Below are 24,234 nucleotides of genomic sequence, written 5' to 3'. Positions count from 1 at the left end.
CAAATGTGGAGGTCAGTCAGCAGAGATCACGTTTTCAGCCATAGAGAAGGGCCAGTGCCACATCACAAGGAAACCAGGCTCATGAACACCTTCCCAGTCAGAGATTTTATGGGAGGACAAGGGATGACCACCAAAGACAGAAGGACTGAAGCAGAGAGCAACAAGGCAGCTGGTATTTGTGATTAACAGCATCCTGAAACACCTAGCTGGGTAATCATGGATTTCCAACATATAATGAAACAGCTGATATGTTTTATGCCTTATCTTCATGCCCTATTGAACATCTCTCACAAGCAATAAATATTGCTACCTGTTTCAGTACAGGGTATCTTATCACAATGAGTCCCATATTCATAATATTAAGCATAACGAGCACAGTGCAGGCCAGTTGAAACGTGCTTGCAAACGATGGTTCTGGGTCAAAAAGAAGAGCCGTGCCATATCCTAGCCCTGGACCTGACCTGTCTCCATGGGAGCTGCAGCCTGAATCTGTGAAAGAAGGGAGCTGGCAGCTCCTCATCCTGCAGCATGCAGGAGGAATACTGAAAAAACGGGATACACCAACACCATGGCAGTGGCTGGAGCTTGTAGCACCTGATGACCATACAAACAGAAAAGAGATACTGGGGTAGCAGGGGAGAGGATGGTGGCTGCAGGTGAGCCTAACACCCAGGACGGAGCTCTAGCACAGCTCTTAATTAAATGCTGAGCATCCTCTGGATCAGCCTCTGGGAGCCAGAGCTAGGATGGGATGCTGCACCCTACAGGGTACCGAGGGACCGCACTCATCCAGAGCAGTTTGCTCCGGACAACACCAGCATTGCATTTTTCATGGCATAAATGAACTCAGAGGATGGTTTTCAGAATTCCTATTTTGTTCAGAGTTCCTTCCTTCATTTGTTAAGCAAAATGCAATGCAATTACCTTGCTGTTCTCTGCGGGATTCAGAGCCGAGCCTAAGCTGTACCTGGAGATCTGCAAATGCTGACAACATTTTGATTCCAAATCGACACTCTGCAGCTCCACTTCAGCTCTAAGTGTTCACTCTGCTGTTTTGCTAAATTAACTTACAACTATTCTGCTGTTTTGCCTTGCACCTGGGCAGAAAAAAGCCTACTTGTAAGGAAACCCAAGTCTAGTCCTGTGCTCACGACCAGGTCAAGAGCATGACCTGTCTGACTGCTATTAAGGCTCCTCTTTCTCATCATTTTCTATTGCATAAACATGTCCAAGCCTCATGTCCTTCTGCTCCCAACAGCTCCCAGTTAGCAGGGCTCTTGCATATCAAGGTTTCATAAGAAATCAGCAGCAAAATGCACAGGCTCTCAGTTGCACAAGGAAAAGAGATATTTGTTGGGTTCGTTATTGTGGTGGAGGGTGAGGGTGTGGTGAGTAGGGTTACAAATAAGGCCTTTTGAGAATACATTTAGCATTCAATCCTTAATGCTGTCTTGATAAAGTCCAGTCATGTATGATCCGGCCCTGATCGGTGACTTCACAAATAGCTCCGTTTGTTTTTATGATCCTATGAACTGAATCAAAGAAAAGGGTCCGAGTTGTGTTTAAAACTAATGACTTTGCTGTCGAAAGTTCAAACTATATTGGCATGGCAAGGTTAGACATGTAGGAAACACCAAAGCTACGACAAGGAGAGCGCTTTGGACAGGCTCTGCATCGAAAATGTTCAAGAAACTACTCAAAGGAAAAGTAAATAGCAATAAAGGTACGAAACGTATTAGTTCTGTTTTTATAACTCTTTTAGAATTCATCCCAGGTTCTTATAAAATATATAAAACTGAGATACAAAGAATTAGCAATGTAACTTTGCATTTCAAATGATCTTCAGCTACAGGTTTTGCTTTAAGAAAACAGACACTTGAAAAGCAGCTGTTCTGTAGTCTCTAGATGCAGACACTTGAGTTCCTGGCAAACTTACCGTGTCAGTGGGTTTCTGAACTCCTCCACCATTTCAGCTCTCTCCTATACTGAAACTCAACACTTCACCATGAAGCTGTTCTGCTCATGGTTTCAAAGAGAGGACGTTACCATTTCCCAGCATCGGTTTCAAAGTTCCTTTTTCCTTCCCCCTCCCCCCCCAGTTATTTTCCTTTTTTTTTTCTTTTTTTTTCTTTTTTCTTTTTTTTTTTTTTGTGTTTTTTTGTCCCTTTATGAGCTTTAAACCACAGGGTGAATCCATGAAATGAGGTAAGTAAATTTGGCACACTTTTAGTCATGTCCATAAAACTTTTGGTAAGTTGTAGAAGTGAACAACATCGTTTTCCTCGTGAGTTACAGGTGCTTTCAAAGGGGGGTGGTTAGTACTTAACAACTGGAATGTTTCTAGTAAAACCAAAAGGCATAGCTGCAGAAAACACTCACAACCCAATGTTGATAGAGAAGTAAAAATATATACAATACAGTCACTTGTTCATAGTTTGGCACAATTGTTTTGTTGTTGTGGGTAATAGTGCATAAACTACTGTACAACAGTATGACTTTTAAAACAGTCTTTCACAGAGAATACCAGATTAGGTTTTGCTTTCAAAGAATAAAATTCCCACAATTTCAAACTCTTCATTTCAGCACTTACATTTCAACGTACCACAAGGCAGATTTCAAAAAGGAACCGATGGGAAACCAAAAAGTAAACCCAACCCAAAAAGAAACCAAAAGGAAACAAACATCGACCGTCTTTCTAGAAAAGGGAGTCTCTTCTTCAGATACAGGAAAACCCAAAAGTGTTGTTTCTGCTTTAAGAAGAATGGAGTCTGATTCCCTGCAGGAAAAAAATCAAACATTTGATGCCATCTCAAGTTAGCTCGTCTGGAGTCACCACCACGACGGAGCGAACGCGCTAAAGGCGGGCGGGTGGAGAAGATGCAGCTTTAGATGATGCAGGTTAGGAGATAAAACAGCAGAGGGGGCCAGAAAGCACTCAAAAATTGCCACGTGAAGCTCAATTAGGAGTGAGTTCTCATTTGCAAAGGAAAAGAGCCTTTTAAGTTTCGAGATCTTGGCTTTTGGATGCATAACCTCTCTTTTTTTTTTTTTTTCATTTTTTTGTGGTTTGTTTTAGATTTTTTTTTCTTACAAAATGTTCCAAAAAAAAAAAAAAAAAGAAAAAAAAAAGTCTTTCCAAAATCATTAAAAACAGCGTGAAATCGTGGTTTGTTTTGTTTTCCCCCCAATAAATAAGGAATTAAAAACCGAAGAAGCCAAACAGCAGGAAAGAGTAGCCTTGTTAGTTTTGTTTTCACCCCCAGCCAAGCCAGAAAATTGGTCATTCTTTAGGTAGCTTGCAAGTAAGAAGTATTTTCATGCATTTCAAAAGGAAAAACCAAACCAACCCAACCAAAAGAAACCCCAAAACCAACCCCAAAACCAAAACGATAAAAAAGGGGAATGTCTTTTTTTGTGTTTGTTTTTTCATGCAACTTTTGCTTTCAAGGAAGGAAAAACTGAGGAGCAGCCTAGCAGGTGGGAAGGAGGTTAAGGGGCATTCCAGCCAGTTTGGTGCAGCATTACCTCAGTTTCTCAAAAGCAGCTGTCACGGGTGGGTCCTTGTGGGGCTGTTCGCGGTCCATTCGCTTGATTTTACAGTTCTCGTCCCGCAGCGATTTCGAACTGGATTTGTGACGGTAGAGTTTTTTATGGGTAGGTCCGTTATTGCCTAAAGTGCTCAGGTTACTATAGTTTTTATCAAAAAAGGGAGTGGGAATGTCCGTGGTGAACCCGGTTGAGCAGTTGGGACGACCGGGATCGCAAGCTGCTGCTTTGCCGTTTTTGCTTGAGCCCTTGTTGTTCGACTTGTGGTTCTTGGCTGCGGGTGGCGAGCCACCATTCGCCTTCTTCTTTGACTCTTGGGATGTCCCTGCCAAAATCTTAAGAGTTTTCAGTTTCAGGCTGTTGGATTCCGGTGACCGGAATATGTCTGGAACACTGTTGTGGCTAACAGGCCCCCACAAGGGCTCGATGGAGGCCATCATAAACCTCTGGACATCCGCCATTCCCGACGCGATGTTGGACAGGATGTTGGAAGGTTCCTCAAACTCCCGCTGATCGTCGTCCAGGAGGCTGGTGGCATTGCCCAAGCTGGCTTCTGACCAGCCCGTGCTCCCCTCTTTTCCCAGTGCCCACTCGCCGGAGAGCCCATTGTGCTTGCCCAGTTTCACCCCGGCTGTGCTGCTATGCTGAGAGCTCTCGGCAAGGCCCTTGGTGGCAGTGGCCACGTTGCTCAGCTGGTTGACCACCCTGCTGCCAACAGCCGGAGTCTTCTCACCATTGACTCCCACTGCATTCTTCCCTTTCCTGGTGGATTTGGGAGCTTGCCTGGAGTTTTTCCCTGGCGGTTTATCAGTTCCTTTGTTGGTTTTGGGCGATTTTTTCCGGGTGGCTTTCGGGGAAGAGCTTTGGTTTGTACCCACATTCTTGCTGGATGAACTTTTCCTCTTCGATTTTGACACTTTGCTATTGGTGCTAATTTGACCAGATGGCTCATTAAATGTTGACAAGCATGGACTCTTTTCGAGAAGGCTGACAGAATCTTCATCGTTGAACATATGGAACTGGAACTGGTGATTATTTAAAGCAAACCCATTATCTGCCTGATCCTCGCTCTGCAGGACCCCACAGTTCCACTTGACCTTCTCGGAGCTGTTGAGGGCAGCCTGGGGGTTCTCTTGAAAGCCCTTCAGGGTGCCCAGAGGCTTGGTGTCGGAGCCAGCTATCTGCGGGGACAGGTTGGGGGTGTCCGGAGGGGACATCTCCGAAAGCGATGACTGGCGGAACCTATCAGGCGTGAAGTTGGAGATGTCTAAAAGGTCCGTGGACTCCTTCAACGGGCTGATTTCATCTATGCTTTGCTGGATCACTAGCTTGGGACTGCAGTGGGCCAAGAAATCATCATTAATATCATCCTCGCCGTCCTTTTCGCAAGACTTTAAACTTAAAGAACTGTAATTGCTAGAACTAACTGACAATGAACCCACTGAATCAAAACTAATGAGCCTGCCATCATCTGTACTTAGTGTACCTCGCTGGAAATGAAAGCGCCCCTCTCCATTATTAAAATGACATGACTGATAGGAATCATCAGACTGCACTTGTTGGTTATCCGGCATGTAATTTTTTTGGTAAAGCAATTTGCCGTTGTTCAGAGTGACTTGAGTGTATCCAGAGGCAGGGAGGCCGTCAGCACCCGTGGTACTGCCGCCGCTGCCAAACTCGCTCGGCAGCCCGGCCGCCTCCTGCATGTCTCCGGGGAAGTCCTGGTGGTTGCTGCCAGCAGCTTTGCTGGCCGGCCACATGCTACCGAAGCTGCTCTGCTCCATCTCCAAGTGGCCAGGAGACTGCTGCAGCTCCGACTCGGAGGGCGGGGAGAGCACACAGCTCTGCGCTGGCTGCAGAGCCGGGAAGGGCTTTTCCGCTGGGACGATGCTGGGGAGCGAGTGCTGCTGCTGCTGCTGCTGCTGCTCGGAGGGATGCTGGGTGAAGTATGAGATACCGCTGTTGCTCGACAAATCAGAAGCATCTAACAACGTCTGCAGATACCCTCCGGGGATCAGGGGTACATTGGTGGTGATATTAGCAGATGGCAGAGGCTTGTCTGAAGAGGAGGTGGATGGTAGGAAAGGAGAATTTTTAGCAACCTTATCCTCATGGCACTCCGGGAGATGGGAGCTGTCTGAAGCACAGGGTATGTTTTCGTCCTTCAGACGCGCTGCAGAGTCCTGGTTTTCCAGCGCCGGGGAACCCTCCGCCGTGCTGGTAGCAGCTTTGATCTTCTTGCACTTCAACCTGGCTTCACTTTTGAATTTGATTCTGCGGAGCACTTTCCTCTCCGTCCCCTTGTGCTCCCGTTCCTGGGATTTGCATTTCACGGCAGTGATGCCCGGGATGTCGTGTACGTGCAATCCATTGGCACAGCTGGGGGTAGCGATGGCCAACGTTGGCAGCCCTTTCAGGCCCGCGTCCTCTTTACTGCTGCAAGGCTGCTTGTGATCAGAGGAGCAAGAGCCCAGCTTGTTCACTGACTGCTCGATGGCTTTAATTCTTTGAATCCGGTGCCTGTTTGCTAGCTTGCATTTTCGCTTCCGTGGGTGAGGGAGGAATGAAGCATCTGAGCCGTTAAGATAGAAATTCTGCTTGTGGTAGAGAGACGATCTGAGCAAATCCAGCCGGCTCTGCTGCCTCTCTTGCCAGAAGCCCTTCAGTGGGGCCAGCTTCTTGTATTTGCTGAGCAGCTCCTCATTTAGGGTAACAGTTGTCTCATTGGCATCCACTTTGCTGAGCTTCACCAGCATATGCTTCTCCCCTTTAAACCTGTTAATGATGATGTACTTGATGATAACGGGGGGCTCCTTGCGAGAGACTTTTCGCCGTTTCTTGGGGCACCACTCATCATCATCCTCTTCCTTGGGCCCATCCGGGAGCCACTCCTTCTTGTCCAGGATCTTCTCATTCTCGATGGAGTCCACATCGTACAGGTAGTCGTCGCTGTATCGCACTTTCCTCTTAGCCCGCAACCCATAGTTCTGCTGAATGAAGGAGCCAGAGTGGTCCCGGGACAGGTACCGGCTGCAGTCTTTGATATCCCGCAGCACGTCGTAGGAGGACTCTGTGCAAGTACTGTCGTCACTGAACTCCCCGGAGTCTTCCGTGGAATTCACCGAGTCCAAGAAGTGGCTCCTCTTGGAGCCCACGTACTGCACCATCTCCGTGCTGTTGCAAGATTTATTTAAGGCAGCTTTCTCCTCCTCCTCGCCATCCTCTTCCTCACCATCCTCCTCCTCCTCCCCCCAGATGATGCCTTCTTCAGATTTGAATTGAGAAGGGTCGGTGGCACCACTGGGCCCCCTTTTCAGGGTGCTCCTGCTGTCCCTTTTGGTGCAGTTCCCAAACACGCTGGGGAAGAAGTTGAACTGGGCGTCCTCCTGTAGGGTGGTGGTCTTCTCCCGCACGTTGTCCTGGAAAGATTCATACCTAATCTTTAGGGAGCAGACATCGCTTCCCAAGGTAGAATCATCGTCATCGAACATGTAATTATCCACGTCTTCCTCAGAAAACAGATTTACAGAAAGCTCATTTTTGGAGCAGAGGTCAAGCAGCTCAATTTTACTTTCACTAATGAAAGATTCAAAATAGCCCCATTCCTGGTTGGGATTTGTTAGTAAAGGTTCCTCACCATTGCATTTGTCTAATAGTAATCCCTCGTAATAATTTTTCTGAGTGGGGTCCTCTGAATCACTGTCAGATTTTTCTGCATCTCTTTTGTCCGCTGCCCTCGATTTATGCATAGGGAAGCTTAAAAGCTGGTCTGAAAGCAGTTGATCCCCATATCTCATGGTTTCTCCTGTGCTCATGCAGTGAATCCCTATATCAGAGACTGAACAGGTGTCATAATCCCTATTTATATCCCCCACTTTCAAGCTTATTCCCGGCTCTGCATCAATGCCGTCCTTTGATTCAATAAAGCAGCCCAGACAGGTCCGGCTCGGCTGCATCAAGCAGTCACCCGTCAACGCTGACATGCCTCCAGGCTCCATCATGGTGAAAGGAGCCTTCTCGCAGTCACCCGGCAGTGACCAGGAGCTCATGCCCTTCGTCACGCAGGACGTGAGGGAGATGGCGTGGGCAGAGGAGTCATCCGAGGCGTGCTCGGGTACATCCGTGAGCCGCAGCGGCGACGGGGGGCTCAGCAAGCAGGGCTTCTTGGCCGTCAGGGGAGGCAGCGCCCGGTGGCACGCGTGGTTTTCCTTCTGAGCTGTCGTCAAGGCTGAGAACGTGACCGCGGCATCGGCAGCGGTGCAAGGCCTCTCATCGCCGTCCAGGGCATGTGACTCTGGAAGGGTAAGGACAAGGGAGGGAGGAAAGAAAGAAAAAGAGGATTTAACAACCTCGCAGCTCTGCTTAGGCTCAACACTCCGCTCCCTTTCTCCCTAGGGTCTGGTGGTGATCACAGGGAGCATGATCAGGTCAAAGGAGGTGATCCTGCCCCTCTACTCTGCTCTCCTTAGACCCCACTTGGAACACTGTGTGCAGTTCCGGTGTCTCCAGCATGAGGACATGGAGCTGTTGGAGCAAGCCCAGATGAGGATGATCAGGGGCTGGAGCACCTCCCATACGAAAACAGGCTGAGAAAATTGGGGCTGTTCAGCCTGGAGAAGAGAAGGCTGCGTGGAGACCTCAGAGCAGCCTTCCAGTATCTGAAGGGGGCCTACAAGGATGCTGGAGAGGGACTCTTCATCGGGGTCTGTAGTGATAGGACAAAGGGTGATGGGTTTAAACTGAAACAGGGGAGATTTAAGTTAGATATAAGAAACAAATTCTTTACTATGAGGGTGTTCTTTAGTAGTCTTCATTGGCACAGGTTGCCCAGAGAAGCTGTGGCTGCCCCATCCCTGGCAGTGTTCAAGGCCAAGCTGGATGGGGCTTGAAGCAACCTGCTCTAGTGGAAGGCGCCCACAGCAGGATCTTGGAACTGGATGAGCTTTAATGTCCCTCCCAACCCATTCTAGGGTGCTAAGACATTTCTCATGCTATGACTTTTCCCAACCGCTCCTTTGGGAAGTGCACACGTCCTTCCCACAATATCCCTTCTGGATGTAATTAACATGGTGATGTGCAAGGAAGGGAGAGGTAAACACTCTCCCCTGCAGCCAGCTGGAAGAGGTACAAGAGTATGTTTAACAAACCAAACCCATCCGTTCCTTCCTCCTCATATACATACCGTTACCTGGATACTGCCTTTCCAATCTGACAAGGTTATTAAAAAACAAAACAAGCCTAATAAAAATGTTCCCATTAACATGGAAAAAAATTAAGGGAAAAATAAGATTCTTAAAGAAACAAAGCATCCCCCCTGTGGTGTCTGCAGCTGAAACGTACCTGAGCTGTGTTCCTGCTTGAGACGCAGAAAATTGTGGCTATTTTTAAGAAGCTTTAGAAGTCTTTTTGTCACTGTCCACACCAAGGGGAAGTAGAAAGTACCACAGAGTTTAAAGCAATTGTTGTTAGAGTTATTGTGGGTTTTGCCATCCTTCCCTACTCTAAAAATGCCTTTTTAACAATGTAAGGATGGGGTTTTTCAACCTAAGGATTTTGTATTTTTACCTCATCGCACTCTTTTATGGCAGAATAAAGTCATGGATATACTTTCATCTCACTTCTGCTTCAATGGATGAGACGACCCTTGAAATTTAAATATGGTGTCTTTTCATCCAAAACCATGCTCTGATATCTCTGTATTAAATATATATATATAAAAATATATATAGATATACATCCACCCCAATGTGTGCATTCATACCAGCCATAAAGCTCTGCCGACTTGGAGCTGAGCCCGATGCTTCTGTAGTGGGTGGCTCATGTAGTGGCTTTATGGTGGCTCCACTTAAAGCTGGGGGGGACCAAAAGCAGAAGCAACACAGGCTTTTCAAGGAGCGACAAGCCCTTTAAAAGGCAGTTGGAGCACCAGGCTGTCTTAAGGAATGGGGTATCCAAAGGGATTTGGCACCTACATGGTTGCTTTTATTCAAAACTGATAGAAAAGCAAGCCTCTTACTGCAACCCTGGCAGTGTTCAAGGCCAGGCTGGATGGGGCTTGGAGCAACCTGCTCTAGCAGAAGGTGTCCCTGCCCATGGCAGGGGGTTGAAACTGGATGAGCTTTAAGGTCCCTTCCAACCCAACCAGTCTTGAAACTATATTTGATTAAAGCACTTTTAAAGCCCTCTCTAACTGAATTTCATGGACACAGTATCAGTTTCTAGAAATCACCCATCTTTACTGAAGAGGTAAACACTGACTTTACTGCCTACTAGATTAGACAAAGGGACCACAGCTAGAAAAGGAAGGGCAACATCAGCACTATTAAATACCCACTGTGCTGGTCAGGGCTCCACACTGCAAGTGGGCAACATGAAAAGGAGCAGGATGTGATGGAGGGCTGCCTGCCTGTGCCAAGCATAAAACTTAGAGGAGGTCAAAATCCCCCTAATCTCATCCCAAACTCTTCCAGGAGTTTTGTGCTACAGGAGACTTAGGGACAGAGCCACTTGGTTAAGTCTTAAGCCAGTAGAAGCAAGCTGCAGTTGGAGCCATGCAGCACTCTGCGGGCTTCAAACAACTTTCCGACCACTATACAAAACAAACCAGAAGTGCAGTGCAGTGTCTTCAACATGAGTAGCTTGGAAAAGACCAGACTGACTTGCTTGAAATCTATGCTGTTTCCCTTTAAAAAAAGGGTTAAAAACTGACATAAATGAAAGAGCTGATTTTTGAGTCCCTCCCACCAGTTTTTAGATCAGAAATGCAGAGGTGGTGTCTTTTTCCTTAAGCACCAAAACAAATTAACCAGTGCAGTTCCACTTCAGAAGTAAAATAAAATAAGAATCAGCTTGAAGCTGACAGGAAGCATGGAAAATTTGAGGATAAAAGAAGAATGTCTGTGGATGCCGCAAGACTCGAAGAAGGGGGAGGCAGAAAGCTGAAATTCAACCTCAAATGCTGCATTCAATGTGCAGAGATGCTATTATATAAAATAAACTGTCTCTGGGTGTTTCGTTAGGTTTCTACCTGTGTAAGTGAACTTAACTCCTGTGGAATACAAATGCCAAAACTTGGTTTTCTAGGGCTTGTATCATGCTAAGATCAGGTGCATGTTCAGGTGATGCTCTGAAGTAAGCAATACTCCAAAGGGCTACAGTTAAAATGCTGGAGAAACAAAACCACCTTTCCCAGTTCAACTCAACAGCACATGGGCAGCCTGAGTGGAAAAATACTGAGCTGTCTGCTGTCAGCCAGCTCTGAAGACAGACCAGACTCATGGTTAGGGTGAGAGGAGGCAAAGAGCATCAGCCTCATCCCAAGGGCCATCAACAGGGAGGTGGTGGCATCAGTGCTACTTGCTGGCTCACTGCTTTGGATTCCGGGGCAACTCCTACACAACCATGTTTAAACTGGAAGTTTAAGCTGCCCAAGGGGAGACTGAGCTGAGCTCTTAGGCAGAAGCTCTTCCCTGTGAGGATGCTGAGGCGCTGGCACAGGGTACCCAGAGAAGCTGTGGCTGCCCCATCCCTGGCAGTGCTCAAGGCCAGGTTGGACACAGGGGCTTGGAGCAACCTGCTCTAGTGGAAGGTGTCCCTGCCCATGGCAGGGGATTGGAACTGGAGGAGCTTTAAGGTCCCTTCCAACCCTAACCAGTCTTCAAACTATATTTAATTGAACCACTTTTTAAGCCCTCTCTAATTGAATTTCATGGACACAGTATCAGTTTCTAGATATCACCCATCTTTACTGAAGAGGTAAACACTGACTTTACTGCCTATTAGATTAGACAAAAGGACCACAGCTAGAAAATCTCCTTGCAGCTCCAGCCGCTGTCATCAGCTGTGGCTTTACCATGTGCAGTCATGAAGGAGATGGGCTGACAAGGGCAGTTACTGCCAGTATCACATTGCAGGGGCAAGTGCAAGTGCACATTTCGCCTGGCACCAGCATACGCTGCAAGGTCCTCATGGGCACCCTCATGTCTGGAGTTGCTCCAGGTTTCTGGTAATTAATAACAGCAGCATTTGCCTCTAAGCACCTTGTTTTGAGGTGACAGAAGGATTTGAACATACAAGATGTTCAGTTCTGGTGTCCTCAACATAAAAAGGACATGGAACTGTTGGAACAAGTCCAGAGGAGGCCACGAGGATGATCAGGGGCTGGAGCACCTCCCGTATGAAGACAGTCTGAGGAAGTTGGGGCTGTTCAGCCTGGAGAAGAGAAGGCTGCATGGAGACCTCATAGCAGCCTTCCAGTGTGTGAAGTGGGGCTATAGGGATGCTGGGGAGGGACTGTTCATTAGGGACTGTTCATCAGGGACTGCAGTGACAGGACAAGGGGTAACGGGTTCAAACTTAAAGCAGGGGAAGTTTAGATCGGATGTAAGGAAGAAGTTCTTTACTGTGAGGGTGGTGAGGCACTGGAATGGGTTGCCCAGGGAGGTTGTGAATGCTCCACCCCTCGCAGTGTTAAGGCCAGGTTGGACAGAGCCTTGGGTGACCTGGGTTAGTGTGAGGTGTCCCCTCCCATGGCAGGAAGTTGGAACTGGGTGATCTTAAGGTCCTTTCCAAACCTAACTATTCTATGATTCTATGTCAGAGAACCAAGTTCTTGATACCTAGTGAGGTCAAACCTTTATATATAAATGAACTTCTCTCTCTCTAAAGATTTGCAGGCCAATAGAAAATGTAAAAAGCCATGAAATTAAAAGTAAAAACATGGTGAAGAATGGGAATGTCAAGCTCTGCCTCAGTGCTGGACTGCCCCTGCATTTACTGTGGCTGGTGACTACAGTCCAAATGACTTGAGAAACTGCTCAGAGGCATATTTATTCCAATCAGGTTTTCAGGCAGCAGAGTACTGTTACTCCCAATTAGTTATTGCTTTCGAAGGCAAATAGGGAATCAATTAAATAGATACAGCAACGTTAGGTATTTTGGGCTGGCTGCTGGAAGAGTCACAACTGCAGCCTTCCCTTTCCATGGGTGCTTAGTCTGGGTCTGTTTCTTCTACCCAATCTAATTTTAAACCAGTTTGTAGGGACTAAGTATCCTTCAGCCAAATTTTGCTGAGATTAGCTAGTGGGTTCAGAAGTAATTGTGAAGAGAGGGAAAGAATTCCCAACAGGCAGAGGCCTGCGTAGTCTTGTATGACTTCCTTCCCCTAAGAAACCAAACTAAAATCTGTAATTCAAACTGCGTGTGCACATGAATATTTCCCACCATGCATATGTATGGGCAAAAGCAGGACTTGTTAAGACCTAAAAAGGTGGAGATTCATAGCTGCAGTGACATCTGTGCAGAAAATACCCATCTACTGAACTGCTCCACGCTGCACATACCTGCCCACTGCTAAAATTAAATACATGGAAGGAATTAGGGAAATAAGTTGGCTGCAAGTTGTCACTGCTCCCTCATGTACTGCAATTAAGTTTCTTACCATTTTCTTTCACCCCATTAATCAGGATAGTTTCTTGGTCTTCTGAGGCACAATCCTGCTCTTGTTGGTCATCCATCAATTTAACCTCTTTCTGTTCACTCCATGCCCCGCTGCATCTGGCCAACCTGCACATTGCCACAAACATAACGGCAGTCAGGACAATTCCCAGAATGAGCTCAAGGAAGCGTGAATAAAAAATAACAACAATGAACCCCCCCCAGCCTCCCATGCTGCCCTTGCCCTGCTTAAGAGGACAAATACTATTTATTTAGGCTGTTGTATTTTCACTTTTCCACTCCAAAAGCCAACTCTGATGTATTTTGGTGAGGTTAAAATGTTATATATCACCATTTCCTTCCCCAAAGTCCTGCTTTAGAGGGTGGAATGGTGCTCTGCACCTCTGCAGTACTCTTTGCATCGCTCCAAACTGCTTTGCAAAGGCAAAGGTAAGTGTTGTTATCTCCAGATGGGTGAGGGGAGACATAAAGAGGAGAGGACTCACCCTAGTTCAGGCAACAGCAACTTGGCATCGGAGTTGCAAGAGAAATGCAAATATCCCAAGGGCCAACTGTTTGCCCTAGCTACCCGTTACTGGTCCACTCTTCCCAGCACTGGCAGGTATGAAAACACCCCCATAAAAGCAGGACTTTTGGGGAGAAAAAAGCATTTCTGGTCTCATTCTTCACTCAAAACACTGCAGCACGAGATCTCCTTCCTTGGAAGCCCCATTCCCCTGACACCTACCACTGCCCGCACCATCCCCATTAGGTGAAGTTTCATCTCGGTTCCGCCACCACCATTCAAGGCTGCCTGGACTTTATGATCCTTCTCCAAAGCAACAAAGCCAAGATCAGAATCAAGCCCAGATTTCCTCTCTTCCTCCACTGAAGATCCCCCCACATTAAATGGATCACCTGCCTAAGGACAGGGAGACCGTGCTATGGCTGAGTCCACATACGAGTGGCACAGGATAACCCTCGTCAGTGCTCCTGATGAATTTCACCTCTTTGACTGTAAATTCAAGTCAGAAACTACTTTTTTTCCTTCTGCCAACCTGAACTTACCTTTTTCTCTCCCACAGAAGAGGTTCTAGATGGAAGCATCGTTTTAGGGGTTTTTGTGTGTGTGTGTTTTTATTGTTAATCAACATTTGTCACTGATCTTCCCACAGCATTCACTGCCCTGGGTGCAGCAGCCAAACTTCATTCATATTCAGATTTGCAGTGGAGTCCTCTTAATTAACGTGAAATCTTTACAACCGTCTTAGTAAGTGAAACCTTCACTGAACTTAAAGATGTTGTGACACCAAGAGTAAGATAAGAATAACAAGCATCAGTAACTCAATTCCTCTGCATATTTAGAGGAATATTTAACTAACCCTGAGAGCTTTATTTGATGCAAATCCGCATTTCAAAGCTCTCGGCATGCCAGTTGATTCACTGCAGTAAGACCCCTCTCTCCTGCCAGAACCCCCACCCTCCCCACCACCCCGCGCTCCCACAGCCACCAAGAGAAGCTCCAGAAGCATCACTGATGGGTAACAGGAGCGACTTCAAATGCCAAAGCACAGACGAGGCATCACTGGGAGTTCATCTCCATGCAACCTGAAGATTAACTTCTAAGTGCAAAAGCTGCTCTGCGTTTTCCAGTGAGCCTACAACTTCATGCCTCCTGGATAACATCTTCTGCCTATTAAACATATCTTAATTAATATATAAATATTAATAAATGAAGGTTTTAAAATGTATATTAATGAAAATATTAATAGAATATCTTAAGCCTCAGGAGAAGCAGAGGCTTTGCAGGAAACCAGAAAACTACCAATGGCCCCACATGTGGTCCAGCATGACCTCTGGGGAGGGGGCTGTTTGATGCTCCAGGAGAAGGAAAAGCAGAGCTGAGTAAGGAGCTTCAGTGGATTGTGCCCTGGTAGATGTGTTTGCACACCCTCGTGGTTTGCCAGGTGGGAGTGACACGTGCAAAGACCTTCCATTTCAATTACCCATGGGCAGGTAGGGTTGGAGGACGGCACATTTGGCTATGCACATTTACAGATCTGAGCATGCTGGTCATTTCCTTGCACCCCATGCGGGTGATGGGGTTATCATCTTCAACATACAGGTCACAATCAACCTTTTTGTATACTCTGATCTCCACCATCTTTCTGAAGCGCAGAGGTGATGCTCTGATAGAGGCACAATCACCCACAGACACAAAGTAAAAGGGTAGAGGCCGTGCCATGGTGCCCTGCAGCTGAAGAGCTTCAGCGTTCAGACTCCATCCACAATTTATTCTATTAATTTCCCCAATTATTTTCAACCCAGTTGACACTGCTGGCCTCCACAGCACCTTGTGGTAATAATGCATGCGGCAGCTTCTGTGTTGTGTGAAACCTGTTTTTGTCTGGTTTGAACCTGCTGTCCTCCGAAGGACAGGCCAAGTTTTCTCACAAGAAACACAGCCTCAGCCCTAGAAAGGACATGGAGTATGACCATCATTTAAATAAGCAGTAATATTCATATTCCCAGGGGAATCACGGCAACGTTTCAAGTTAACCAAGTACATAAACCCAATCAGGATACTACCGCACTTTTCCTCACTGTTCAATGTTTAACGCACAGGAACTAGGTTGAGGGGTAAGAGCTGACCCAGTGTTGCTGTAGAAAGCTTCTGACAAGTCAAGTCTTTGTTTTATCAATACGGTAAGCTGAGACCCACAGATTTAAGCTCAGAAGCACAAGGACCATATCTGCATGGCTTTGCTGACCTGATTGCTGCCTGGGTGTACTGGTTTATAGCCATTTGGTGTAAAATGCCACAAGTGGCCTGTTTTCAACCGGTAACATAATCACAGCCATATCAAAGTAATGGTTTGCAACGAATAAAACATAGGACAGACCAGAAACAGTAATTCTCCAATAATGTAAATTTGTCACTTCCGGCACACAAAACATCTCCAGAGAGAAAATAACACAGACATAAACCACTAGCAAGCTCACCAAGAACGATCCCAAGCATTTTAAAGAAGGCATCACCCTATGATTGCTGGGATTTCCACCGGAGGAGGAAGGAGCAGGTTCTTACGTGTCCCTCTGCCTGCCTGCTTCTGGCTCCTTCAGTCTGTGAAGTCAGTGGTTTGACCCCAGTTTGCAAACACACGAGGGAGGCTTCTGCCTGTCCTTACTTCTGCCAAATACTCAATGGCCAACCGTCAAGGAGAGAGCAGGGCTCATTCTGGGCAATAGGCTGAGGTGGTGAGCAGTGGGCAGCCAAGGAGGCAGAAAAAGAGAGTTTGTAGGTGGGGAAACCTGTGGGACTTTTAATCCTCTATTATTATTTTTCGGGGGGTGTGTGCATGAAGGGAAGTGCAGAAGGGACTTCTCCAGTGGATGCGATCCAAAGGCTGGAAAAAACAATGAAGACAATGAAATGCAAGAACAAAGGGGACGTGCCTGTGGACAACACAGTCGACTGCAGTCAGTCGGACAGCAGAGCTGAGCTCTAGAAATGACCTGGAGAGAACTGAGAAGAGTTCAAACAGGGGATCCTCACATACAGTCAGAGAGAGATGAAGTGCGAATGACACAGACAATGGGACGTTTGCTGAGACCTGCTGAACAACGGGACCTTTTGGGAGCAGTGCGACCATGAAGGGTCGCATCCCAAGAGGGACAAGGAGAAACACCAGCAACTGCAAAAGAAAAGCTGACAAAGAGGCTTGATGTGATGCAGAACAAGAAGAAACAGAAGGCTGGGAATAACAAAGAGGAGGAGAACAGCTGGGTCCCTGGGAAGAAAAACTAAACCAAGAGAGGTCTGGGGTATAAAGGCAATGGGCAGAGAATACACCAGGTAGCAGGAAGGCACAGAACACAGAGCCATCTGCAGACAGAAGTATAAAAGGGAGAGAATATGGATTTCAGACGGCATCAAGCCACTGGAGAGGTACATGATGGGGGTCACGCTATTATGAAGAGCTGACAGGAGGAAAATCAGTCACCAGCTTGAAGTTTATGAACTTGAATGGAGCTGGAGTGGATGGAGCAAGAGGATGGCGTGCGGAAGATGATGGTCAAAACCACGGAGTCAGACGAACTCCATGTCTCTGGAGGAGGAGGGCAGGAGCACAGCTTGGCAGGCTGTACTGCAAGGATGGTCACGGGTGGTTCAGTCACAGGGAAGAATTCAGAAGGGCTTTTCTTGATTGCACCACATACTTCAGGGCATTGGTCTGCTAAGATCACAGCTGGCACAACAGAGGAAGACAGCGGTTAAGAAAGGAGATCAAAGGGAAGAAGCTGCAGAAAGCAAGGAGTGGAGCTAAACAATAATTCAACTAGATGTAAGCACGGGATAGACAAATTAATGGACAAAAGAATGGGATGCAGTTGCCCATGACAGCAACACCCAGGACTTGGTGACCTAGAGACATCCCTTTCAGCCCTATGACTCCAGTCAGGTAAAAGACTGCAAGTGCCTCAGAAAAACCCTCAGCATCACAGCTCAGAAAATCCTCCATTCCTCATGGTTTCCGTCAATTTTCCCACTGCTTGTGCTAATAGGGTTGTACGAAAGCTGTTAGTGACAAATCTGGAAGAATACAAATGCAGCACCCAAAATGGACCTTCCCGTTGCCTTGCAAGTAGGTTCCCTTCAGCCCAGATGGCAAATTAACACAAAGCACTCAAGATTGATTCTCATAATACTCATCATGATACTCAAGATGTTTTACAGGCATTGCTGCTGCTGGAGTGGAGGCAGACGCAGTCAGAGAACAAAACCAGTGTCCCAGCTGAGGCCCCACTAGCTCCCTGTGCTCAGCAATACAACAATACAGCAATATCCTGGTAAAACATCCCTTCTGATGGTGTTCCTTGGAGTAAAACCAGATTATTTCTTTTTCTGTAAATTCAACAGGGTATGAAGAGCAACAGCAACACGAGCAATGCTCCCTGTCGGAAAGGAAATCAAGGAATGCTGGTTATTTACCTATAGAATGGAGGAGGAAATGCCTGAATTACAAAGCCAAAACATCTGGACATGTTCCCACATTCATCTCCAGTCACATAAATGATGGACCTTACGGTCACTTAAAACTGGCACTTTTTTTGTACACCTTGGATTTAAGCATGTCCTATTAACACTAATTTTACAAAGGCAGATTTCTGCAACCATGAGGGGAAAATGCATCTGCTCAATGCCTGTCCTCTACAAGGAAACCAGCAAGTTGCTTTACTTCTCTCTCAGCCAGAAAATGTTCATTTCCCCCCAGTATTGCATGCAGCTGCCCTGAATGGGGGTTTACAAAGAGTATAGGTAAGGGTCCATCACCTTGCCGCAGCCAGAGGTGCCGCGGGAAGAGGATGTGCTCTTCAGCATCTCCAGCTGGAAAGCCCTGGTGCCCCAGATGCCGGCTTAAGGACAGATTGTGCCAAGGAACCTGCTGGACAGATTTCCTCCCCCCACGAGGACTCTCCACAGACTTCCTTGGGAAGCAGCAGTGATTTGGCTGATAGCATTTTCCAGCAGAAGCAGTGATGGTTGCAGTGACACCCTGGAAGCACTTACAGGGGATAAAGCAAAGCCAGCTTGCCATGACCACCACCTAATCAGTGCTTGGCCACGTGTATATATATATATATATATATGTATCTCCACAGCTAGGTGAACATCTCCTTGTTCGTATTTCCTGGGCACCAGCATTATACTGTTAAAGCTTAATACTCTCCTCCTAAGCAGAGGAGAAAAAAATAATCTACCAGGTAAAAATAAACAGCCTACTCGACTGACTGAAAGCCCACCTACACATATGGGAATTATATTAGATGGACTAGATTAGGGGTTAGCAATAGCTCTTCCATAATTAAAGTTGCAAGAGTGTTTCGGCTTAAAGCTGAATAAACAAAAGGTCACCAGCACCCAGACAAAAACCCAATGTGCCAGTTCCTATTTACACACAGCTTTTATACACTGAGTGCTTTTTATTTGTTGTAGATCATGAGGGTAGATGGAGAGGGAGTAGCGAAAGTGAAGGAAAATCTTTTTATGGAGAAGTGGGGGAAGAAAGCGAAGGAGAAGACGTGGCTTTTTCTCCTGCAGAGTTGTGAATAAGCGCAGGTGTTCCATATATGCAGTTGTAGCTTTCAAAAAAAGAGCTTTAGAGAAATTAATTACATGTCAGAGCCTCTGACAGGTCTTTTAAGAATTATGATACTTTTGAATGAAAACATTATATACTTAAAAAGAAATACCATGTAAATGTCTCCGAGATTTTTTACATTCAGTGGAGTAATAGTAGAAGAGAATTCAGTTCTACCCGTGGCACGAATGAATGCTGAACATGCTGTGCTCTTCCTAACAACGGCGTCTCCTGCTCTTGCAGGACTTCATTAACTCTCCTGCAGAAGCACAAAGCAAGAGTTCAGGGGCATCTGCCAGGGATCAGCTGTAAACAGAAACAAGCTCTCCCGAAGAACCACACTTCCTGCCCCTCCAGGCTGCATCGCTGAGCGCACGGCTCCTCTCTAAAGCGAGGCCACCCCATCACGCACCTCCTCCTGAGCTCAAGTGGGCAGAGAGACCTCTGCAGAGGGAGATAGCCAAGAGGTTTTCTGTTGTCTTCTTTTCCTTCATCTATTCCTCCCCCTGCCCTTGGGTTGGTTTTCCTTTTAGTCCTGACAAAACCTGAGCAGGACATAGGATAGAGATCTTCTCATGGAAAATATGTGGGGGGGCAACGATCCCACCACACTCCGGGAGCTGCTGCAGCTCTCTCCCTGACCTGAAGGATACTATTTTCCTACCAGCTTCTGAAATTCCCAAGTTTATTCCAGGGATTCCATTTGATCCTTGGTTTTTTTTCACTATAATTTGATAACTGGTGGGTGAAGTGACAAAATTTTCACTTGCCAGCAGATGGGGATGTATTTTACTACGAAGCCTGAAAGTACGACTCTAAGTAAACTTGTTTTTCCAAGGATTTACATGTTTATTTAGGCCAAGGGTCTCTGAATTTTGCCCAGCACCATGATAAGAAAAAAGATATAAAGAGTACATGGAGTTTCCAGAACCAACAGGGTTGGAAAAGTGAAGTCTGTAAGGAAAAGTACACTACAAAACCATCCTCCTGCTCTGCTCATCATGAAGTCCTTCTCTAGTCCATAAAAGGGATGCTGGATTTAAGGGTTCTGGTTCCAAAGTTATTTTCCCAGGAAAAACTCATGAGGGAATCATACCTCCCAGCAGTTCCCTGGGGTTTTTATATCAATGATGGTGAGCACATGGGAGAAAAGGTCAAGTGACTGAGAAATAGAAAACAAAGAAGGCCCCTGTGGGTCAATCCCAGCAGTGAGACATCTACACCCTAAAGAAGGTAAGGTTTGATAGAGTCAGCATTAGCTAAGAATAGGTTCAGCAACCTAGGACTCTTCATCAGGGCCTGTAGTGATAGGTAATGGGTTCAGACTGACACTTCTCATCCCTGGCAGTGTTCAAGGCCAGGTTGGAGGGGGCTTGGAGCAACCTGGTCAAATGGAAGGTGTCTCTTCCCGTGGCAGGGCGTTGGGAAAGGACCTTAAGATCATCTAGTTCCAAACCATTCTGTGATTCAATGATAAATACAGATAAAAGCCTCAGTTCAGGAATAAATGCGAGGGATAAAAAAAATGAAATTGATACTAAAAGAGCTTGTAGAGAAAATGGAGAACACAAAACCCATGAAAAGAAGAAACAATTTTAAGTAGTGTGTTCCCAGAAGGTGTAAAGGATGGATGGCTTGTTAATATTCATAGCAAGCCTCCACTTTTTCCTCAGCTGAAAGCAGATGCAACAATTATCACAGAGCCCAAGCCCTAACTCCAGCAGACCCCGAGATAGGATATGAAGAGCAGCCTATTTTAGAGCCGACTCTGAAATAAATGACAGTTTCCGACCTTACTCTGGGAGGACATAAGGTGCAAGTTTTTCAGACCTGTCACAAACAACTTGAAGGAAAAAGGAAGTGAACAAAATTATAGCCTTCCTGACAAAGCACAGGTAAAATACAGAAGGAGCTTTCTCTGTAAATGTATTCTCACACATCAAGAACAGCAGTATATCATAAAGGGAAAAAGGCAGCAATTAAAATCCTTGAGAAGCTGAAATACATGAGGGAATGTCTGAAATAGGGTGTATTTCAGCATAAGACTGTATTGTGTTAGGGAAAGGAGAGCTGAACCCAACAGATGAGAGTACCAAAATACAGAGAAAGGGAGTCATTGCACTATGTGTGTGCAAGGGATAGGGCAGTAACTGGGGAGAGGGGGAACCTCACAGGGATACAGAAGTTCAAATAGTAATGTGGAGAACAGAGAGACTGAGAAAATGGGGGGAAAAAAGACAGTCCAAGTCCAAAATCAAAGGACACCAGCACTAGAAGAGCACAACTCAACACCACATCCTCAGACATGACAGTGGGGAACCTGTTAGAAAGTTGGTGACTCAAGTAAGGAAGAAACAGATGTCCCTTTTCACTAGATGTGGGATAAAACGAATACCCCTTTTCAGACTGTGGGATCAGAGAACTGTTCCCCTGGGAATAACAAGAGTGAGGAAATGCAGGAGCCCAGGTAAACTTGTGAGGGTTTCAGTGAGTACACCTGATTTTAGGGTCAAGAAGCACGAAGAGGATTCCTGGATACCAAGAGCAAGGGAGGGCTATGAAGAAGAGTCGCGGGGTTTCTTTTTGGTCAGAAGGAAATGAAGCAATAATTAGCATCACCACTGTGTAGTACTGAAAAGCACTGGCAAGCTGAGGGCTAGATTTTCACCTCTGAAAATGAAAAAGAATACAAACTTTGGTTTAGCTGAGATGGCCTAAAGTAAACCATCTCTACAATTACTAAAAAGAATAACCTTACCCAAAGAAAAACACTTTTACAACTGATGACAGACCTAGTATTAAGCCACTGGTACAAGCCTATTAAAAATTCAGTGATGAAAACTGTGACAGGTACAACTGCCACTTGATCCCCAGGACAGACTTGTAATTTCATGAGCTAAATACATCCTTTCTGTCTTAGCAGACAGGCTGCTGGATGAGGACTCCTGGTCCCCCCTGAGCAAAGGTCACCTTAGAAGAAAATTAACAGCAGCAGCTATCTAGCCAGGGTTAGCTCCTTCTTTTTACAGCTTGTTAGGATTTCTGCTGTATTTAGAGAAGCAGGTTATCTTTGTCTGGGATGGGATGAGGGAAGGCAAGAGAGGATTTTAGGGATTTCCTAACCTTAGCTCTTGATACATCGAAACTGTAAAGAATGGAGAAAAGGAGGATATTTGTTGGAAGAGCAAGACCTGAATATATCTGAAAGAGGAAGAGCCCTGATCTCACTTCTCCACAGCACAGGCACATATCTTAGGACTTGAAACACTCTATATAGCTCCCTGAGGGTCATAAATCAGCAGGTTTAATTATGTCCTAGCAGAGCTGACTTCAGTAGACAGGAACTCAAATACACCCAATACTTGGGAATAGCGCACATCTGCCCTATGCTGCCTCTCAGCACCAGATACCTACAAAGATTTTCAGGAGTATCTAAGATCAAATCAATTAATTGTAATGGAAGGCTGGCAAGGCCATAAAGAGAGTGAACAGCTCATTAACAAAGCTTACTAACAAATCATAAGAACACAAACCACCCCTATCAGCAATATATCAAAAAAGCAAAACAAGAGACAACCACACTGGCCCAGGATTGAGGCCCATCCAATCCCAGGGTTCAAAAACTGGCAGAGAGGTCCCTAAACATCATCCAATACTGGGAATTAGAGGTAAACTGACTGCTGTGCAAATTAGTAAAGCAAATTAACTCATTCTCTGAAACAAATACTAGGGGAGCCAAGGAGAAGCTAAACCAGATTGTCAATCCTGCTTGTAAGAGATACCAAGGAAAACCATAGTTCACTTGCCAGAGAAAACAGACACTTTTGGGCAACTTTAAGAGGGGCCTCTTCTCTCAACCATCAGTTTTATCCTGTATGATAGGTAAAATCCTGCCTCAGCCAGAACCAGGAGAGAAAGTCCTTAAACAACCCCACAAGGGAGTGGGAAGCAGATACCACCACTCACCCACAGACTGATAAGCAAGCAGATCCACCTTGGTTCACAGCTGAATTTTAAGGGCTCTGTAATGTTTCAATGGCTCTGCTTAATTAGATTGTGCATGGAGGTGATACTCCCTCCCACTGGAAGGGACCGAAGAGAGCTGTAGGAAGCACACAGGTGACAGATTGTACCTACTTTGTGTCCTATAGACTCACTTCACCAATCGATGTCCATGCCGAGCGTGGGCCGTCACACTGGCAGATGGCCAGGCGGTGTCCGAGTTGGGGGTGTGACTCCGGATCACTCAGGATTCGCCGTAGGCGGACAAACTGCTGATAGAATTAAGAGGGCACTTGACACACTATATGATAGTTACAAAAATAACGTGCCGGATACCACAGCGAAGTCTCAGGCCAAAGTGAATGGGAAAAGAGCGAAAGAAGTGTTTTTCTCTACAGAGGAGTTGAGAAGTTACGTTTCTGCTTTGTCAAGAAGAGCTGCTGTTGCTGTTCTAGCATGAGGTGTTGCCTTGATGGGGTTAATACGAGCAATACCCACTGCTGTCACTGACCTGCCAGCAATTACAGGTAGAAGAAGGAAAGGCTGCCCAAAGGCAGCCCATAATGTTACTTTCTGCCTTTCCACCTTAAGAACAACTGTATTCCAAACATGCAGTTTCCACTCAGTCTGCAGATATAAAGTTCAGATAAATCAGAAATGTTAAGGGCCTGCATTTATTTCTGAGAAAATCAGGCTGGAATGATTAAAAACCCCAACTCACATCAATCTGCAAAGGTTGAAAATTCAGTGCTATACTGGGGTATTAACCTTACAATACCACAAGGATCTCTCCAAAGCTAATTAGGTATCAGTCTGATCTAAAATAACAAAAGCCATAAAAGAACAGTTTGGGATGGGGAGTTCTTGATGGGCAGAATTGCTTCATTTAAATGAACTTATCACCAAAATTCTCTTTCTGCTGCAGTATTTATGGACAGGTCTACAAGACATATCTTACAAGCTTAGCAAATTCTTCCTATGAACTTAATCAGGAAATATGAGAGCCCAAGGTCAAGTGCATTAATATTACAGAAGCTTACTCAGAAAGGGGATGTTTTACAGTCCCTTGCACACTGGATTTTATCAAATAGCTCAGCTGAAGAAGGGT

At 45.9% G+C, this 24,234-nt stretch overlaps 1 protein-coding gene across 5 annotated transcripts in view; it reads right to left on the bottom strand.

Annotated features, from left to right (window-relative positions):
• Window positions 1-2,146: 2,146 nt before the first annotated feature.
• The window catches only part of NEXMIF (neurite extension and migration factor), a 165,674-nt gene continuing 143,586 nt past the window's right edge, over window positions 2,147-24,234 (bottom strand). For 4 of the 5 annotated variants that reach the window (XM_065689777.1, XM_065689778.1, XM_065689779.1 and 1 more), the window contains 3 exons: window positions 12,986-13,110; window positions 3,526-7,840; window positions 2,147-2,776 (listed from right to left, as the gene is read on the bottom strand). In XM_065689777.1, the coding sequence (XP_065545849.1) occupies window positions 2,587-2,776; window positions 3,526-7,840; window positions 12,986-13,061 (4,581 nt within the window). In that variant the 5' untranslated portion in view covers window positions 13,062-13,110 and the 3' untranslated portion in view covers window positions 2,147-2,586. Of the gene's footprint in view, window positions 2,777-3,525; window positions 7,841-12,985; window positions 13,111-23,281; window positions 23,308-24,234 lie in introns of those variants that run through there. The other variant, XM_065689781.1, reaches the window with a different exon arrangement.

The sequence above is a fragment of the Lathamus discolor genome, chromosome 9, assembly GCF_037157495.1.
Source record: "Lathamus discolor isolate bLatDis1 chromosome 9, bLatDis1.hap1, whole genome shotgun sequence".
Classification (NCBI taxonomy): domain Eukaryota; kingdom Metazoa; phylum Chordata; class Aves; order Psittaciformes; family Psittacidae; genus Lathamus; species Lathamus discolor.
The sequence above is the reverse complement of the archived record's forward strand: the minus strand, read 5'-3'. Positions and strand labels throughout refer to the sequence as shown.